We start from the raw sequence: 15,034 nt of genomic DNA, 5'->3' as shown, positions 1-15,034 counted from the left end.
TTTTAATTTTTTTAATTAAAATATAATTGATTTGGAGTTTCCATCATGGCACAGCAAAAATGAATCTGACTAGGAACCATGATGTTGCAGGTTCAATCCCTGTCCTTACTCAGTGGGTTAATGATCTGGCGTTGCCATGAGCTGTGGTGTAGGCCAGTAGCTCTAGCTCCAATTGGACCCCTAGCCTGAGAATCTCCATATGCCACAGGGGTAGCCCTAAGAAGCAAGAAAAAAAAAAGTATAATTGATTTACAATGTTGTGTCAATATCTGCTACACAGCAAAGTAATCCAGTCATACATGTAGATACCTTCCCTCTCTTATATAAATTCCATCATGATCTATCCCAAGAGACTGGATATAATTTCCATTGCTGTACAGTAGGACCTCATTGCTTATCCATCCTAAATGTAATAGTTTGCATCTACTAACTCCAAACTCCCAGTCCATCCCTCTCCCGCCCCCTCCCCCTTGACAACCACAAGTGTGTTCTCCATGTCTGTGAGTTTGTTTCTGTTCTGCAGATAGGTTCATTTGTTAGGCCTCATTTATTCATCCAACAAATTCAGATGTGAGTGCCTGCTATGTACCAGATGCCATCCTAGGCATTGTGGATCCAGCAGAGAGCAAAACATATAAAGAAATTTCAGCCTTCATGAGATTACTGTTTTTTTTGGGCCGCACCTGAAGCATATGGAGGTTCCCAGGTTAGGGGTCCAATCAGGACTGCAGCTGCTGGCCTACACCACAGCCACAGCAATACTGGATCCTTAACCCACTCAGCGAGGCCACGGATCAAACCCCACACTCTCATGGATACTAGCCAGGTTCATAACCTGCTGAGACACAACAGGAACTCCCTGAGATTGCTTTTGGATGCTGTGTTGTCCAATAGGATCACCAGCCACAGGTGGCTACTGAACACGTGAAATGTGACTGAAGAACCAAATTTTACTTTATTTTATTTTTTTTGTCTTTTTGCTATTTCTTGGGCTGATCCCGCGGCATATGTATGTTCCCAGGATAGAGGGAAAATCGGAGCTGGAGCCTCCAGCCTACGCCAGAGCCACAGCAACGTGGGATCCGAGCCACGTCTGCAACCTACACCACAGCTCACAGCAATGCCGGATCGTCAACCCATTGAGCAAGGCCAGGGACCGAACCCGCAACCTCATGGTTCCTAGTCGGATTCCTTAACCACTGCGCCACGACGGGAACTCTGAACCAAATTTTAAATTTTATTTAATTTTTTAAAGTTCTCAGTGCTTTATTTTTAAAAATCACTTAAAAAGTTTTATTGAAGTATAGCTGATTTACAATGTTATGATAATTTCTGGAATTTTAATTTTAAGGTATTTAATTTAAGAAGCAGGAGTTCCCATTGTGGCTTAGCGGATTAAGAATGTGGCTAATATCCATAAGGATGCAGGTTCAATCCCTGGCCTCGTTCAGTGGATTGAGGATCTGGCATTGCCATGAGCTGTGGTGAAAGTTGCAGATGCGGCTCAAATCAGGTGTTGCTGTGACTGTGGTTAGGCTGGCAGCTACAGCTCCAATTTGACCCCTAGCTGGGAACTTCCATACGCTGAAAAAAAAAAAAAAAAAAAAAAGAAAGAAAGAAAAAGAAACACTGTAAAATGTTTTTCCACTAAACACAGCTTTATTGTTTGGTAGGACCATGTTTTACTTTCACCGCTTAAAATATAACATCTGAATTGAGATGCTCTGTATGTGTGAAATATATACTGAGTTTCAAAGGCTGAATATGGAAGAAAAAGAGTATCCTATACCTCATTATTAATCGTTTTACATTAAATGTTGTTTGAACTGATTGCTAACTATGTTATTATATTATATTCAACACATTGAACTGACAGTATTTTGAACATATACTATTAAGTTAATTTGACTTTTTTTTTTTTAACATTTTCAAAGCGATGTCTACTAGAAAATTTAAAGTTATACCTGAGGCTCACCTGTTTCTATCAGACAGCACTGATCTAGTGGTTTCAGTTTTTCAACAGCCCTGTGCTCCCCTTCTTTGTGTCTTTTTGTCTTTTTAGGGCCGCATCCATGGCCTATAGAGGTTCCCAGGCGAGGGCAAATCGGAGCTACAGCTGCTGGCCTACACCACAGCCACAGCAACACCAGATCTGAGCTGGGTCTGTGACCTACACTATAGCTCATGGCAATGCCGGATCCTTGACCTGCTGAGCGAGGCCAGGGATAGAACCCTCAACCTCATGGTTCCTAGTTGGATTTGTTTCCACTGCGCCACGACAGGAACTCCTATCACTGCCCCCATTTTTTTTTTTTTTTTTGTCTTTTTGCCATTTCTTGGGCCACTCCTGCAGCATATGGAAGTTCCCAGGCTAGGGTTCGAATTGGAGCTGTAGCCGCCGGCCTACGCCAGAGCCACAGCAACTCAGGATCTGAGACTCGTCTGCAACCCGCACCACAGCTCACGGCAACACTAGATCCCTAACCCACTGAGCAAGGCCAGGGATTGGACAGGAACTCCTCATTGTTCCCATTTTGAAGAAGGGAAAGTCTCAGATTAAGAGGTTAAGTCACTTGTCTGGGGGGCTATACTGGGAAGCCCATCTGATGCTCCATCAGGAACATGGAAACAGGAGTTCCCGTCGTGGTGCAGTGGTTAACAAATCCGACTAGGAACCATGAGGTTGCGGGTTCGGTCCCTGCCGTTGCTCAGTGGGTTGACGATCCGGCGTTGCCGTGAGCTGTGGTGTAGGTTGCAGACGTGGCTCGGATCCCGCGTTGCTGTGGCTCTGGCATAGGCCGGTGGCTACAGCTCCAATTGAACCCCTAGCCTGGGAACCTCCATATGCCACGGGAGCGGCCCAAGAAATAGCAACAATAACAACAACAACAACAAAAAGGAACATGGAAACAGAGTTGGAAGCTATAATGGATTCTTCCTTGGGTGGCTCACAGGAGGATCCCGTGCTGACCGTGATCACCTACGTGGGGCTTAGCCTCTCTCTGCTGTGCCTGCTCCTGGCCGCCCTCACCTTCCTCCTGTGTCGATCCATCCAGAACACCAGCACCTCCCTCCACCTGCAGCTCTCCATCTGCCTCTTCCTGGCCCACCTCCTCTTCCTTACAGGGATTGATCAAACCGAGCCTGAGGTAGGTGATTTAACCAAATTACTTCCTTGTCATAATCCAATCTAGCCAGCCTGTTTTGAAGAAAGATGGGGAGAGAGGCAATAGTCAACCATGAAGGTGTAGAGGGAAAAAGCAAGAGTTCCCATTTCATCTCTTCCCCTGTATAACTTTGAACCTGATGCATACTTTCCAAATATAGTATATATCCCTTAGCCCAGTCAAGCTGATACATAAAATTAATCAGCACAGGAGTTCCTGTTGAGGCTCAGCAGGTTAAGAACCTGACATAGTGTCCATGATGCAGTTTCAATTCCCTGGCCTTTCTCACTGGGTTAAGGATCCAGTGTTTCCATAAGCTTCCGTATAGGTCACAGATGCATCTTGGATCCCGTGTTGCTGTGGCTGTGGCTGTGGTGGGAAGCTGCATCTCCGATGCAACCCCTAGCTTGGGAACTTCCACATGCCACAGGGACGGCTCTAAAAATAAAAATTAACCAACACATCCATCCAAAGGGCAAGGTCAATGTCTATTATGGATTTGGAGCTTGCCCTCGTGGCATTCATTTCTTGGCCCTTCTGGTCTGCCCCATGCGTGGGATAGGCAGATTTCAATGGCCAGTGAAAGACCCCAGGCAAGATGTGACAGGTGTTAGAATTGAAATTCCAGGCCTTATTATTAGTAGTAGTAGTAGTCAAGGAAATAATAAGTGCTAAGGCTATAAACAGGTACAGACCACATGGGCTCCATATTCCTAACTCTTGTCTTTCTTGTAGGTGCTGTGCTCGGTCATCGCAGGTATGTTGCATTATCTCTACTTGGCCGCCTTCACCTGGATGCTCCTTGAAGGTCTCCACCTCTTCCTCACTGTCAGGAACCTCAAGGTGGCCAACTACACCAGTGCAGGCAGATTCAAGAAGAGATTCATGTACCCTTTTGGCTATGGGATCCCAGCAGTGATTGTGGCCATATCTGCTATAGCAGGACACAGAAATTATGGAACGTATACTCAGTAAGCAGGATGGGTGCATTTATGGTGGAACTGATGTCTGTGGCCAATTGATAATCTGAAACAAAATTAAAAAAAACAGTTTTCCAATTTTGAATTATACTCAGACCAGTCCTTCCTTAAGCCTGAATTCTGTTTTCTCTTGGAAAGCACTGTTTACTTAGCATCTTTAGAGTTGGATTCCATTGAGAATTTTGGTGAAATCTGAAGAAAACTATTGCCCCAGGCACAAGTCCCTACACACTAAATTTTGAAATACAACTTCAGGGAAACCAGGGACAAAAAAATAAATAAGTAAAGCAAATCCATGACCCACATTCCTGTGGGTTTGGAATTCCCATTTTGGCTCCATGAGTGAAGAATCTGACAAGTATCCATTGTGATGTGGGTTTAATCCCTGGCCTCACTCAATGGGGTAAGGATCCAGCATTGTTGTGAACTCTGGTGTAGGTCACAGATGTGGCTGTGGTATAGGCTGGCAGCTGCAGCTGATTCAACCCCTAAAGAAAGAATTTGTGGGCGCTAGGTTTTATAGGATTCTGAAAGAGCAGGTTGACTAGGTTGAGGTGAATCTCCAAAATGTAAAGAATAATAGTAGCAACAAATATCAAAGGCTCATGATGCATCGGCAATAGTGCTTCCTTTATTGCAGTATCTCATCTCATTCTCCCCACAATCCTTTGAAGTCAGTACTGCTCATTACCTCATGCACGGGACATCTGGGGCTTTGTGCACCTAATAAACTTTTTCAAGGTCACAGCAAAAAAGAGAAAGTCGGAATTTCCAAGACAGGGGTCTGAATATCCATGTTTTGCTGCCTCACTGAAAAGAAAAATGTTTTAAAAGCTCTGCAAAGTTAGTTCAAGAGGTTTGTTGAACCTCAGCAATGAGGAAGTAGGTCTAAGGTGTTTAAAAAACATGGATGAGGTCCCGCTAGAGCTCAAAGAGACACCTTGTCTCCAGCTTAAACCCTATGTATGGCCAGAATGATTCTGGAGATATAATGATGGGGTATGTTAGGGACTGGCAAAAGTTCTATAAAGAGCCAAGTGGTAACTATTTTTGTTTTGCAAGCCATACGGTCTTTTTAGCAATTACTCAACATTGCCCTTGTAGTATGAAAGCATCCTTGCATATAGGCAATATGTAAATGAATGTGTGTGGCTATGGCTTGATAAAACTTCATTTACAAAAACAAAAGATGGACTGGATCTGGTCTGTGGGCCATAGTTTGCAACCCTTGGAACAGAACTAAGTGTGGGAGGTTTTCTCCTTACTCGGTATTAGTAACTCCTTGTTATTTTCACAGTTTTTTTTTTTTTTTTTTTTTTTTTTTTTTTTTTTTTTTACTGTCATGTTCCCTTTCAGAATTAATTATACTTCCTTTGCAAATATAGCCATGACAGAATACAATGTATTTGGGCCCTAGAGTACTTGGGACATGGGCTAGGGTTAATTATTACTGTTGGTAGTTTTTGTAGCTCCAGTTAAATTATTATTTTTACTTTCTTATCTTAGCAATAATTGTTACTAGGTAACCCACATTTACTGATCTTTAACTCTGCCAGGAACTGTACTCAAAAACTTTATGCATGTTACCTCATTTAATCCATCTATATGAGATCAATACTAGAAAAACTTCGATAAAAGAAATCAAAGGAGATTCAAAGAAATGGAGAGGTAGTCCATGTTCATGGATAGGAAGATTCAATATTGTTAAGAAGTCATGTTTTCCCAACTTGATTTATAGATTTAATGTATTCCCAATCAAAATCCCAGAAAATTCTTTCGTGGATGTTGACAAACTGACTCTAATGTTTATAGGGAGAAGCAAATGACCCAGAATCATTAACATTATATTGAAGGAGAAAAACAAGGTCAGAGGATTAATACTATCTGACTTCAAGACTTGGTATAGGAGTTCCTGCTATGATGCAGCAGGTTAAGGATCTGATTGTAGTGGCTCGGGTTGCTGGGGAGGCATAGGTTCGATCCCTGGCCCAGTGCAGTGGGTTGAGGAACTGACGTTGCTGCAGCCGTGGTATAGGTCACAGCTGTGGCTCAGATTCAATCCTTGGTCTGGGATTGGCTATGCATGTGGCCGAAAAAAACCTGTCTACAGACACAGTAATTATTTAATCTTTGCAATACTTCTATTAGCCCCACTGTATACCTGGGGAAACTGAGGCCCAAAGTTTCAGCTTGTATGAGATGAGGACACATGTCAAATTTCATCTAAAATCCAGGTCTGAACTAAACAGCTAAGGGCACTGCTTAAATATTGCTCAAGAGCCTGAATCCAAGTCCTTTGCTCTCTCCTTGGGAATAAACAGCTAATGCTTATCTTTTTCTCAACAGCTGCTGGCTGAAGATTGATAAAGGGTTCATCTGGAGCTTCATGGGGCCAGTGGCACTCATTGTCTTGGTAGGTGACCAGTGATATTTGTTGGCCAAACATAGGATGTATTTCTTCTCTGTTGAAGTGGAAATGAGATGAAGATAAAGAAATATAGCCAAATGTGATCAACTTCTCTTAATGGAAATACTGTCTTCACATGTTTTTCCTTGGCGTCCTCCAGCTTCCTGTTTACTCTAATATAGTATAGATCTCTGCTGGGGATCCTTTAAAAAATCTAGCATTCATTCATAATTAATAAACCTTCAGTAAATTTACTCTGCATAGAGTGATGTTTTTCAGTTTGCCAGGAATTTCTTGATTATATCCATGGTCCTGGTATGGATAGGAATAGCATTCTTTCACAGTTGAATGATAAATTATAGTCACCCTAATCAACCATCAAGTGCCACAGGTTATATACTGTGTGTTATATAAAAGACCAGAGGAGAAACAGACTCACAGACATGGAGAACATGTGGTTGTCAAGGGGAAGGGAGGAGGGAGCGGGATGCATGGGGAGTTTAGGGTTGGTAGATGGAAACGATTTATAGTTAGGACTGATAAACAATGAGGTCCTACTGTGTAGCACAGGGAACTACATCCAGTCTCTCGGGATAGACCATGATGAAAAATCATATAAGAAAGGGAATGTATATATATGTATGACCGCGTCACTTTGCTGTACAGCAGAAATTAATGCAATGTTGGAAATTACCGGCATTTCAATTAAAAAAAAAAAAAACCCCAGAGCATATGTCCATATCACCTTTAGGAAGTCAGTATCTTTTGGGAAAAGATTCTTAGTCTACCTCAGGTTGGGTTGCATGACATGGCTTCCAAAGAAAATCCCAAGTCAATATTCCAATGCTGTTTCCACAGATAAACTTGGTGTTCTACTTCCAAATTCTGTGGATTTTGAGAACCAAACTTTCCTCTCTCAATAAAGAAGTTTCCACCATTAAGAATACCAGGTAAGAAGGTACGAAAATCAGTGGCAGCCACAGATTTTTTTTTTGTACTGGACCACTCTGCCTGGGAAAGAAAAACCCATAGAAAAATATGGTGTAAAATTTCCTAGTACCAGATAAAATGTCCATGAGGGACAACTTATAGCAGAAATAAAAATTACACTTTTCAGTTAATATAAGATCTCATCTATTTGGTCAATAAATATTCATGGAGTGCCTCCTTTATGTAGTATACTTTTCATATGACGTTAATGCCAAGAGCATCAAGAAATGACACTTCAAGAGTTCCTGTCGTGGCCTAGTGGTTAACCAATCTGACTAGGAACCATGAGGTTGCGGGTTCAATCCCTGGCCTTGCTCAGTGGGTTAAGGATCTGGCGTTGCCATGAGCTGTGGTGCAGGTTGCAGACACGGCTCAGATCCCGCGTTGCTGTGGCTCTGGTGTAGGCCGGCAGCTACAGCTCCAATTAGAACCCTAGCCTGGGAACTTCCATGTGCCACAGATGTGGCCCTAGAAAAGACAAAAAAAAAAAAAAAAGATACTTCATGTATTACAATGGAATACTACTCATCCATAAAAAAGAACAAAATAATGCTATTTGCAGCAGCATGGGTGCACTTAGAAATTCTCATACTAAGTGAAGTAATTCAGAAAGAGAAAGACAAATACCATATGATCTCACTTTTTTGTGGAGCCTAAAACATGGCATAAATGAAGCTATCTGCAAAACAGAAACAGACCGACAGACATGGAGAACAGCCTTGTGGTTGCCGAGCAGGAGGGGAGGGGAAGTGGGATGACCTTGGAGCCTGGGGTTGGTCAGTGCAAACTATGACGTCTAAACTATTTAGAATGGACAAACACTGAAGTTCTACTGTATAGCATAGGGAACTATATACCCAGTCTCTTGGGATAGAATATGATGGAAGATAGTATGAGAAAAAGAAGGTATATATATGTATGACTGGATCACTTTGCTGTACAGCAGAAATTGGCACAACATTGTAAATCAACTATTCTCTAACAAACATAAATTTAAAAAGAAATGATACTTTATATATATTTATATATATACATATACACATATTTTTAAGCCAATGTAGTTCTGTAGCACATCTGCCTATTACGGTAGCTGATAAACTCTGATAGTATTAGCTATAACCACCAGGGTGGTTGCTCAAGCATTTTCATATGGTCCCTCTAGAAACAATGGCAAAAAGAGGGTTTGCCAGTGATTCAAAGATGCAAGTAATTGAATTGGAAATATTCTATCCTAACCAAATATGACCTCAAGAATATATGATAATAGTGATTCCTGGACTCTCCAATGAGAATATTCTGACTGCACATATGAATTTCCTGCCTGGACTCCAAACATATAGGCACACCTTGCTTTGCTGTGCTTCAAAGATACTGGTTTTTTTTTTTTAAAGACTATCCGTCCAATTTCAGACCCGGGCTTTGAGCTCATCTACTTATGAGATCAACCTAACATCCTTTAGCCTCATTTCTTCAATCCTAGAAGGTCAGGGCATCATCCTTCTTGATGTTTCTTCCTCCCTCTACATGTTTATGGATCATATCAAGCTCACACATGTGTATGCACACATGTGCACACACACACACACACACACACAGGCACAATCACTTCTTCCAGTTGCCGGCAACAATCCCACTCCATCTTACAAAACAAAAAAGTATTATTATTACTTTTTTAGGAAACCCTATACCATGTTATATTCTGGTCATGATGTCATCATCATCCAAGTCTTTCCACAGAAATTTCTAGACATCTCTTCCCACCACTAGGCCAATGAATCCAGGTAAAAAGGCTTTGCGGAGAAGTCGCTTCCGAGAGTGAGAGAAAGCATCATTCTCAGAGGTGGTGGTTCCCTACTCAGGTTCTTCATTTTGCATGACGTTGAGCAAACCGCTTCATCTCTGTGGTGAGGTCGAACTAAGGTAATGCATGCAAAGCATCTAGTACGATGCACAGTGTGTTGGATAAATGCTAGCTCTTACCCCTCATTTCTTCCCCTTTTCAGAATCATGACCTTGAAATCCATCGCTCAGCTGTTTATCCTGGGATGTTCTTGGGGTCTTGGTTTTTTTATGGTGGAAGAAGTTGGGAAGACAGTGGGATCAATCATTGCCTACACATTCACCATCATCAATATCCTGCAGGGGGTTTTGCTTTTTGTGGTATACTGTCTCCTTAATCTCCAGGTAAGGCGCATTAATTTGTGTCTTGCCGGCCTAATCCCAAAGTCTTAGTGAGTTGTCGTTCATAGGCTCGCCCTTCTCTGACCTTTTATATTTGATTTTTGATGTTGCCTTGATTCCAGGAAGAGGGTTAAGGTGCTACTTGGGTATGCCAAGTGCTCTGAGCCTCATGTCTCTTATTATAAGGACAATAATCCTATTGGCCTTCTTATGACTTCATTTAACTTTAATTACTTCCATAAAGTCATCTCTCCAGGAGTTCCCATCGGGGCGCAGTGGTTAACAAATCCGACTAGGAACCATGAGGTTGGGGGTTCGATCCCTGCACTTGCTCAGTGGGTTAACGGTCCGGCATTGCCGGGAGCTGTGGTGTAGGTGGCAGACGCAGTGGATCCCGCGTTGCTGTGGCTCTGGCATAGACTGGTGGCTACAGCTCTGATTAGACCCCTAGACTGGGAACTCCATATGCCGCGGGAGCCGCCCTAGAAAAGGTAAAAAGACAAAAAAAAAAAAAAAAAGTCGTCTCTCCAAATACAGTCGTGTTGTGAGGGGGAACGGTTAAGGGGTTAAGACTTTCATATATGGATTTTAGGGGAACATAATTCAATTCATAGCAGAACATGTATCAATCTGGATAAGGGAGATGATGCTGCAGTAACAAATAACCCCTCCCCATATAGTTTCAGCGGCTTACAAAAACAAATACATCTTGTTCACACTATGTACCTGTGGTTTGATGAATACTAATATGTGGTTTGATGTCTTGAGAACAATGGTGTTCTCATGGCAAAGGGAAAGGAGATTATGGTAAAGCATAGCTTAGCTCTCTTTTGTTGGCCAAAGCAAGTCCCATGACCATACCTGAATTCTGCAGAAAGAGGATGAATAATCCTCCTGTAGTCAGATGCAGTGTAGGAAGAGTACTGGAATATTTGGCATAATATACCATAAACTCAGAAAAGCTTCAGCTCTAACCCCAGTATTTCCACTAACTGGGTTGCTGTGTGACTCTGGGCAGGTTGCTTACTCTCTCTGAGCCTGATTTATTTTTTCATTTGCAAGTGTGGCAATACTTAGCTCATATGATAGAGGATTAAATTAGGTAATAAATTAAGTTCTCAGTGAGGGCCATTATAACTTTAGTCTTTTTTTTTTTCCTCTTTATGGCCACACCTATGGCATATGGAGGTTCCCAGGCTAGGGGTCTAATTGGAGCTACAACTGCCGGCCTACACCACAGCCACAGCAACGCCAGATCTGAGCTGTGTCTGCGACCTACACCACAGCTCATGGCAACACCAGATCCTTAACCCACTGAGCGAGGCCAGATATCAAACCCACAACCTCATGGTTCCTAGTCAGATTCGTTTCCACTGCACCACGGTGGGAACTCTGTAATTTTAGTCTTTATAGATTAAAGATTAAGAGCAGTTTTCCTGGCCTTTTCCCCTTTGCTCTCAAGTGGAACCATCAGCAATTAAGATCCTGGTGGCAAAAAGACCATCTTAACACTTCACTAATTTCTCTATCATCGTATAGTGCCTTCTTAATATTTGGTACTCCTCACACACAGAAAAAGTAAAATACAGCTTGAACATCTTAATGAATTAATATTGAGTACAAACATTTAGATGTCTTTTAAACATGTGATTAAGAGGTTAAAATAAGGCGATTCATGGAGGCACAGTGGGTGGTCTAGTGTCAGCGTTCTGAGTAAGAAGGACAAAGTGTTTACTGCTGGCTATGGGACCTTAGACAAGTCAATGTAGCCCCAGGAGCCTCAACTTTTTCGTCTTTAATTAAAGGTAAGAGAAGGATGTTTTTCATCAGTGCTTCATGTTGGTTTATCAAGTACTAGATAATATACTGAGTATGAGGTGCCTTAAACACGGCTAGTGTTCAGTAAAGGATGCCCTTCTTCACTGCAGTCACTACAACCACCAAGATCACCTTCAAGATCATCATCACCATCATGACCATCATTGCCTTCCTCATTACCACTGTCATCCTCTCCATCATCATAGTTACTTTCATCACTGTTACCACCACACCCACACCATCATTAGCACCATCGCCCCCATCGTTATCACCTTCATCATCATTATCAACATCTCCATCATCGCAGTCATCCTCCTCCTCAAAATCAACATTATCTCCATCTCCATCATCCCCACTATCATCATCATCACATCACCATCACCACCACTGTCGTCATTATTATCATCATATATAGAATCTTTATGGTGCCTATCATTAGTAAGCACCTCTTCGACAACCAATTAAATTAGTCGGATGTAAATAAAAGGAATCAACATGAACATGGACAAGATTATACCAAGAACCAATGGAAAGATGGTCAAGAAGGAGGCTTGGCATCTATAATTTTAATGTCCTATTTTAAGGTCCTTTCTCCCAAACCAAGCTCTGGATGTAACACAAGCCTCTATATTCTTTAGGTGCAAATGGAATTCAAGAAATGGTTTCATGGGTTGTGGAAAGGGATTGAAACTGAAAGCACTGAGGTATCACGCTCTACGAACCACACCAAAATGGTAAGATGGGTTGCTCTTCTGCAACACCGTGTCTTTGTCTGAGCCCAAATCTCATGCTACCAGGAGCTTCCTTGTTCTTCGAGAAAGAAAAGAGAAATTTCAAATGCAAGTTTCCTGCATTATGCTACTCAAGTTCTTGTTTTTGAAACCCAAACCAGAAGAGCTCTTCTTCCTTTCTTTTTCTTTTCCTCTCTCTTCCTTCACTTCCTCTCTCTCTTCCTTCCTGCCCTCCGGTCTTTCTTTCCTTGTTTCTCTTCCTTCCTTCCTTCCTTTCTTTCTCTTCCTTCCTTCCTTCCTTCCTTCCTTCCTTCCTTCCTTCCTTCCTTCCTTTCTTTCTTTCTTTCTTTCTTTCTTTCTTTCTTTCTTTCTTTCTTTCTTTCTTTCTTTCTTTCTTTCTTTCTTTCTTTCTTTCTTTCTTTCTTTCTCCTTCCTTCCTCCCTCCCTCTCTCTCTCTTCCTTCCTCCCTCATTTCCTTCTGCCCTTCCTTCTCTTTCTTTCTTTCCTCCTTCAGTCCATCCACAAATACTCAAGGGTATTTAACAAAAATACTACATTTACTCGATAACATTCTTCTAACAAATATTGAGTTTCTGCTTTGTTCCAGGTACTGTTTTAGATATTAGGGGGAAATCCTTGTCTTTACAGAGCTGATATTCTAGTAGAGGGAAGGAAGACCATAAACCTTCAAAAAGTGGTTACAAAATGATATGTGCTCTAGAAAAAATACAGTGTAATGGACTCAACAGATGTAGAAAACAAACCAGTGGCCACTAGTGGGGAGCAGGGAGAGGAAATATAGGGATGGGGTATGGAAGGTACAAACTTGTGAGCTAGGTATAACGATTACGGTACAACACAGGGAATGTAGCCAATACTTTGTAATAACTGCAAATGGAAAGTAACCTTTAAAATTATATTAAACATTAAGGAGTTCCTGTTGGGGGTCAGTGGGTTAAGAACCTGACATAGTGTCTGTGAGGATGTGGGTTTGATCCCTGGCCTTGCTCAATGGGTTAAGGATCCAGTGTTACCATAAGCTGTGGCATAGGTCGCGGATGCAGCTTGGATCCTGCACTGCTATGGCTGTGGTGTAGGCTGGCTTCTGCAGCTCCAATTCAACCCCAGCCTGGAAGCTTCTACATGCTCCAGGTGCAGCTGTAAAAAGAAAATAAAAAAAGAAAAACAATTTTAAAAAGAAGAAAAAAACAGAGAGAGCAATGAAAGGAAATCAGGAATGCACGAGTTGGAGGCATTCAGCTATTTTTTTTTAATTCTCCTTTATTAGTGTACCATTCAATCTTTTTTTAAAAAGGCAAAAAAAATTTTTTTTTAAGGCAGCTGCCAAGATAGTCTTATACCATTCTTTCAAAAAGAGGAAACTGTTTCTTTCACCTTTACACGCACCCCACACCCCCCCAATATCAAAACACATCATTTAATTATCTTGGTCGTGGACATTTCCAGGATGAGATTTTATTTTATTTATTATTAACTTTTAGGGCCGCTCCCCAGGTATATGGAGGTTCCCAGGCCAGGGGTCAAATTGGAGCTGTAGCAGCTGGGCTATGCCACAGCTACAGCAACTCAGGATATGGGCCAGGTCTGGACCTACACCACAGCTCACGGCAAAGCTGGATCCTTAACCCTCTGAGCAAAGCCAGGATTGACCCAGAGCCCTCAGGATACTAGTCAGGTTTGCTTCTGCTGAGCCACAATGGGAACTCCCCAAGATGAGATTTTATATTTCGCTCTAATAGCTTCTTGTTACCAGAAAACCCAGCCTTTCCTTTATTGAAGAAATTTGGGGAGTTCTCCTCATGGCGCACTGGAAACGAATCCAACTAGGAACCATGAGGTTGTGGGTTTTATCCCTGGCCTCGCTCAGTGGGTTAAGGATCCAGCGTTGCTGTGTGCTGTGGTGTAGGTCGCAGATGTGGCTTGGATCTGGCATGGCTGTGGCTGTGATGCAGGCTGACAGCTGTAGCTTGGATTAGACCCCTAGCCTGGGAACCTCCATACATGGCAGGTGCTGCCCTAAAAAGCAAAAAAAAAAAAAAAAAAAAAAAAGGAAATTTGATCTTGCTGATGGGTGGTGTATCCCTTCCAATATTCTTTATCCTCACCTTGGCTTCTGGAGGCATTTCCTCTTGCTCACTATCTTCATCTTCATTAAAAGCTGCTGCTACTGAAAGGGCTTTTGGAGCAAGAGTCGGAACAGTTTCTTTAGGCTTCCTTCAGCCAGTTTGATGGATATGGCAGAGGCTTTCTTTGTCGTGTGACTACCTATGGCAAAACCAAAGTTAGAGATCTTTTCAGGTTTTCTTGGGAGGTCTGCAGCTTCTTCTTCAGCTGACTGCTTCTCCGCTCTGCAACTGGAGCTTCCCCCTTCATTACTCCATTACTCCACTTGCTGCAGCTTCTCAGGCTTCTCCCCCCGTCACCTTCCCATCCAGAGGCATTCAGCTTTAACTTGAGTAAAGACTAGATGGGGGTTCCCTGGTGGGGCAGCAGGTTAAGGATCCAGCCCTGTCACTGCCATGGCTCAGGTCTCTGCTGTGGTGCGGGTTCCATCCCTGGCCTGGGAACTTCTACATGTCTCTGGGCATGATCAAAATGAAAAAAAAAAAAAAAAAAACCTTGATGGATGTGTCTGATAAAAATGACCCCTGGTTTATGAAATTGCCCATTCTGGGAGGATCATGAATGGACTCTGAGCACTCCCAGGTTCCTGAGTGTTCCCGGTCTTGTAGCCAGGCT

General features: G+C 42.4%; 1 protein-coding gene across 7 annotated transcripts in view; it reads left to right on the top strand.

Annotated features, from left to right (window-relative positions):
• The window catches only part of EMR4 (EGF-like module containing, mucin-like, hormone receptor-like sequence 4), a 50,953-nt gene that overhangs the window by 28,680 nt on the left and 7,239 nt on the right, over positions 1–15,034 (top strand). For 3 of the 7 annotated variants that reach the window (XM_021083944.1, XM_021083946.1, XM_021083945.1), the window contains exons 11-16: positions 2,955–3,149; positions 3,903–4,138; positions 6,494–6,560; positions 7,413–7,504; positions 9,548–9,728; positions 12,182–12,277. In XM_021083944.1, coding sequence (XP_020939603.1) covers positions 2,955–3,149; positions 3,903–4,138; positions 6,494–6,560; positions 7,413–7,504; positions 9,548–9,728; positions 12,182–12,277 — 867 coding nt within the window. The other 4 variants (XM_021083948.1, XM_021083947.1, XM_021083950.1 and 1 more) reach the window with 3 other exon arrangements.

Source organism: Sus scrofa, chromosome 2, assembly GCF_000003025.6.
Source record: "Sus scrofa isolate TJ Tabasco breed Duroc chromosome 2, Sscrofa11.1, whole genome shotgun sequence".
NCBI classification, from domain to species: Eukaryota; Metazoa; Chordata; class Mammalia; order Artiodactyla; family Suidae; genus Sus; species Sus scrofa.
Note: the sequence above shows the minus strand (reverse complement) of the source record. Positions and strands in the feature narration are given on the sequence as shown.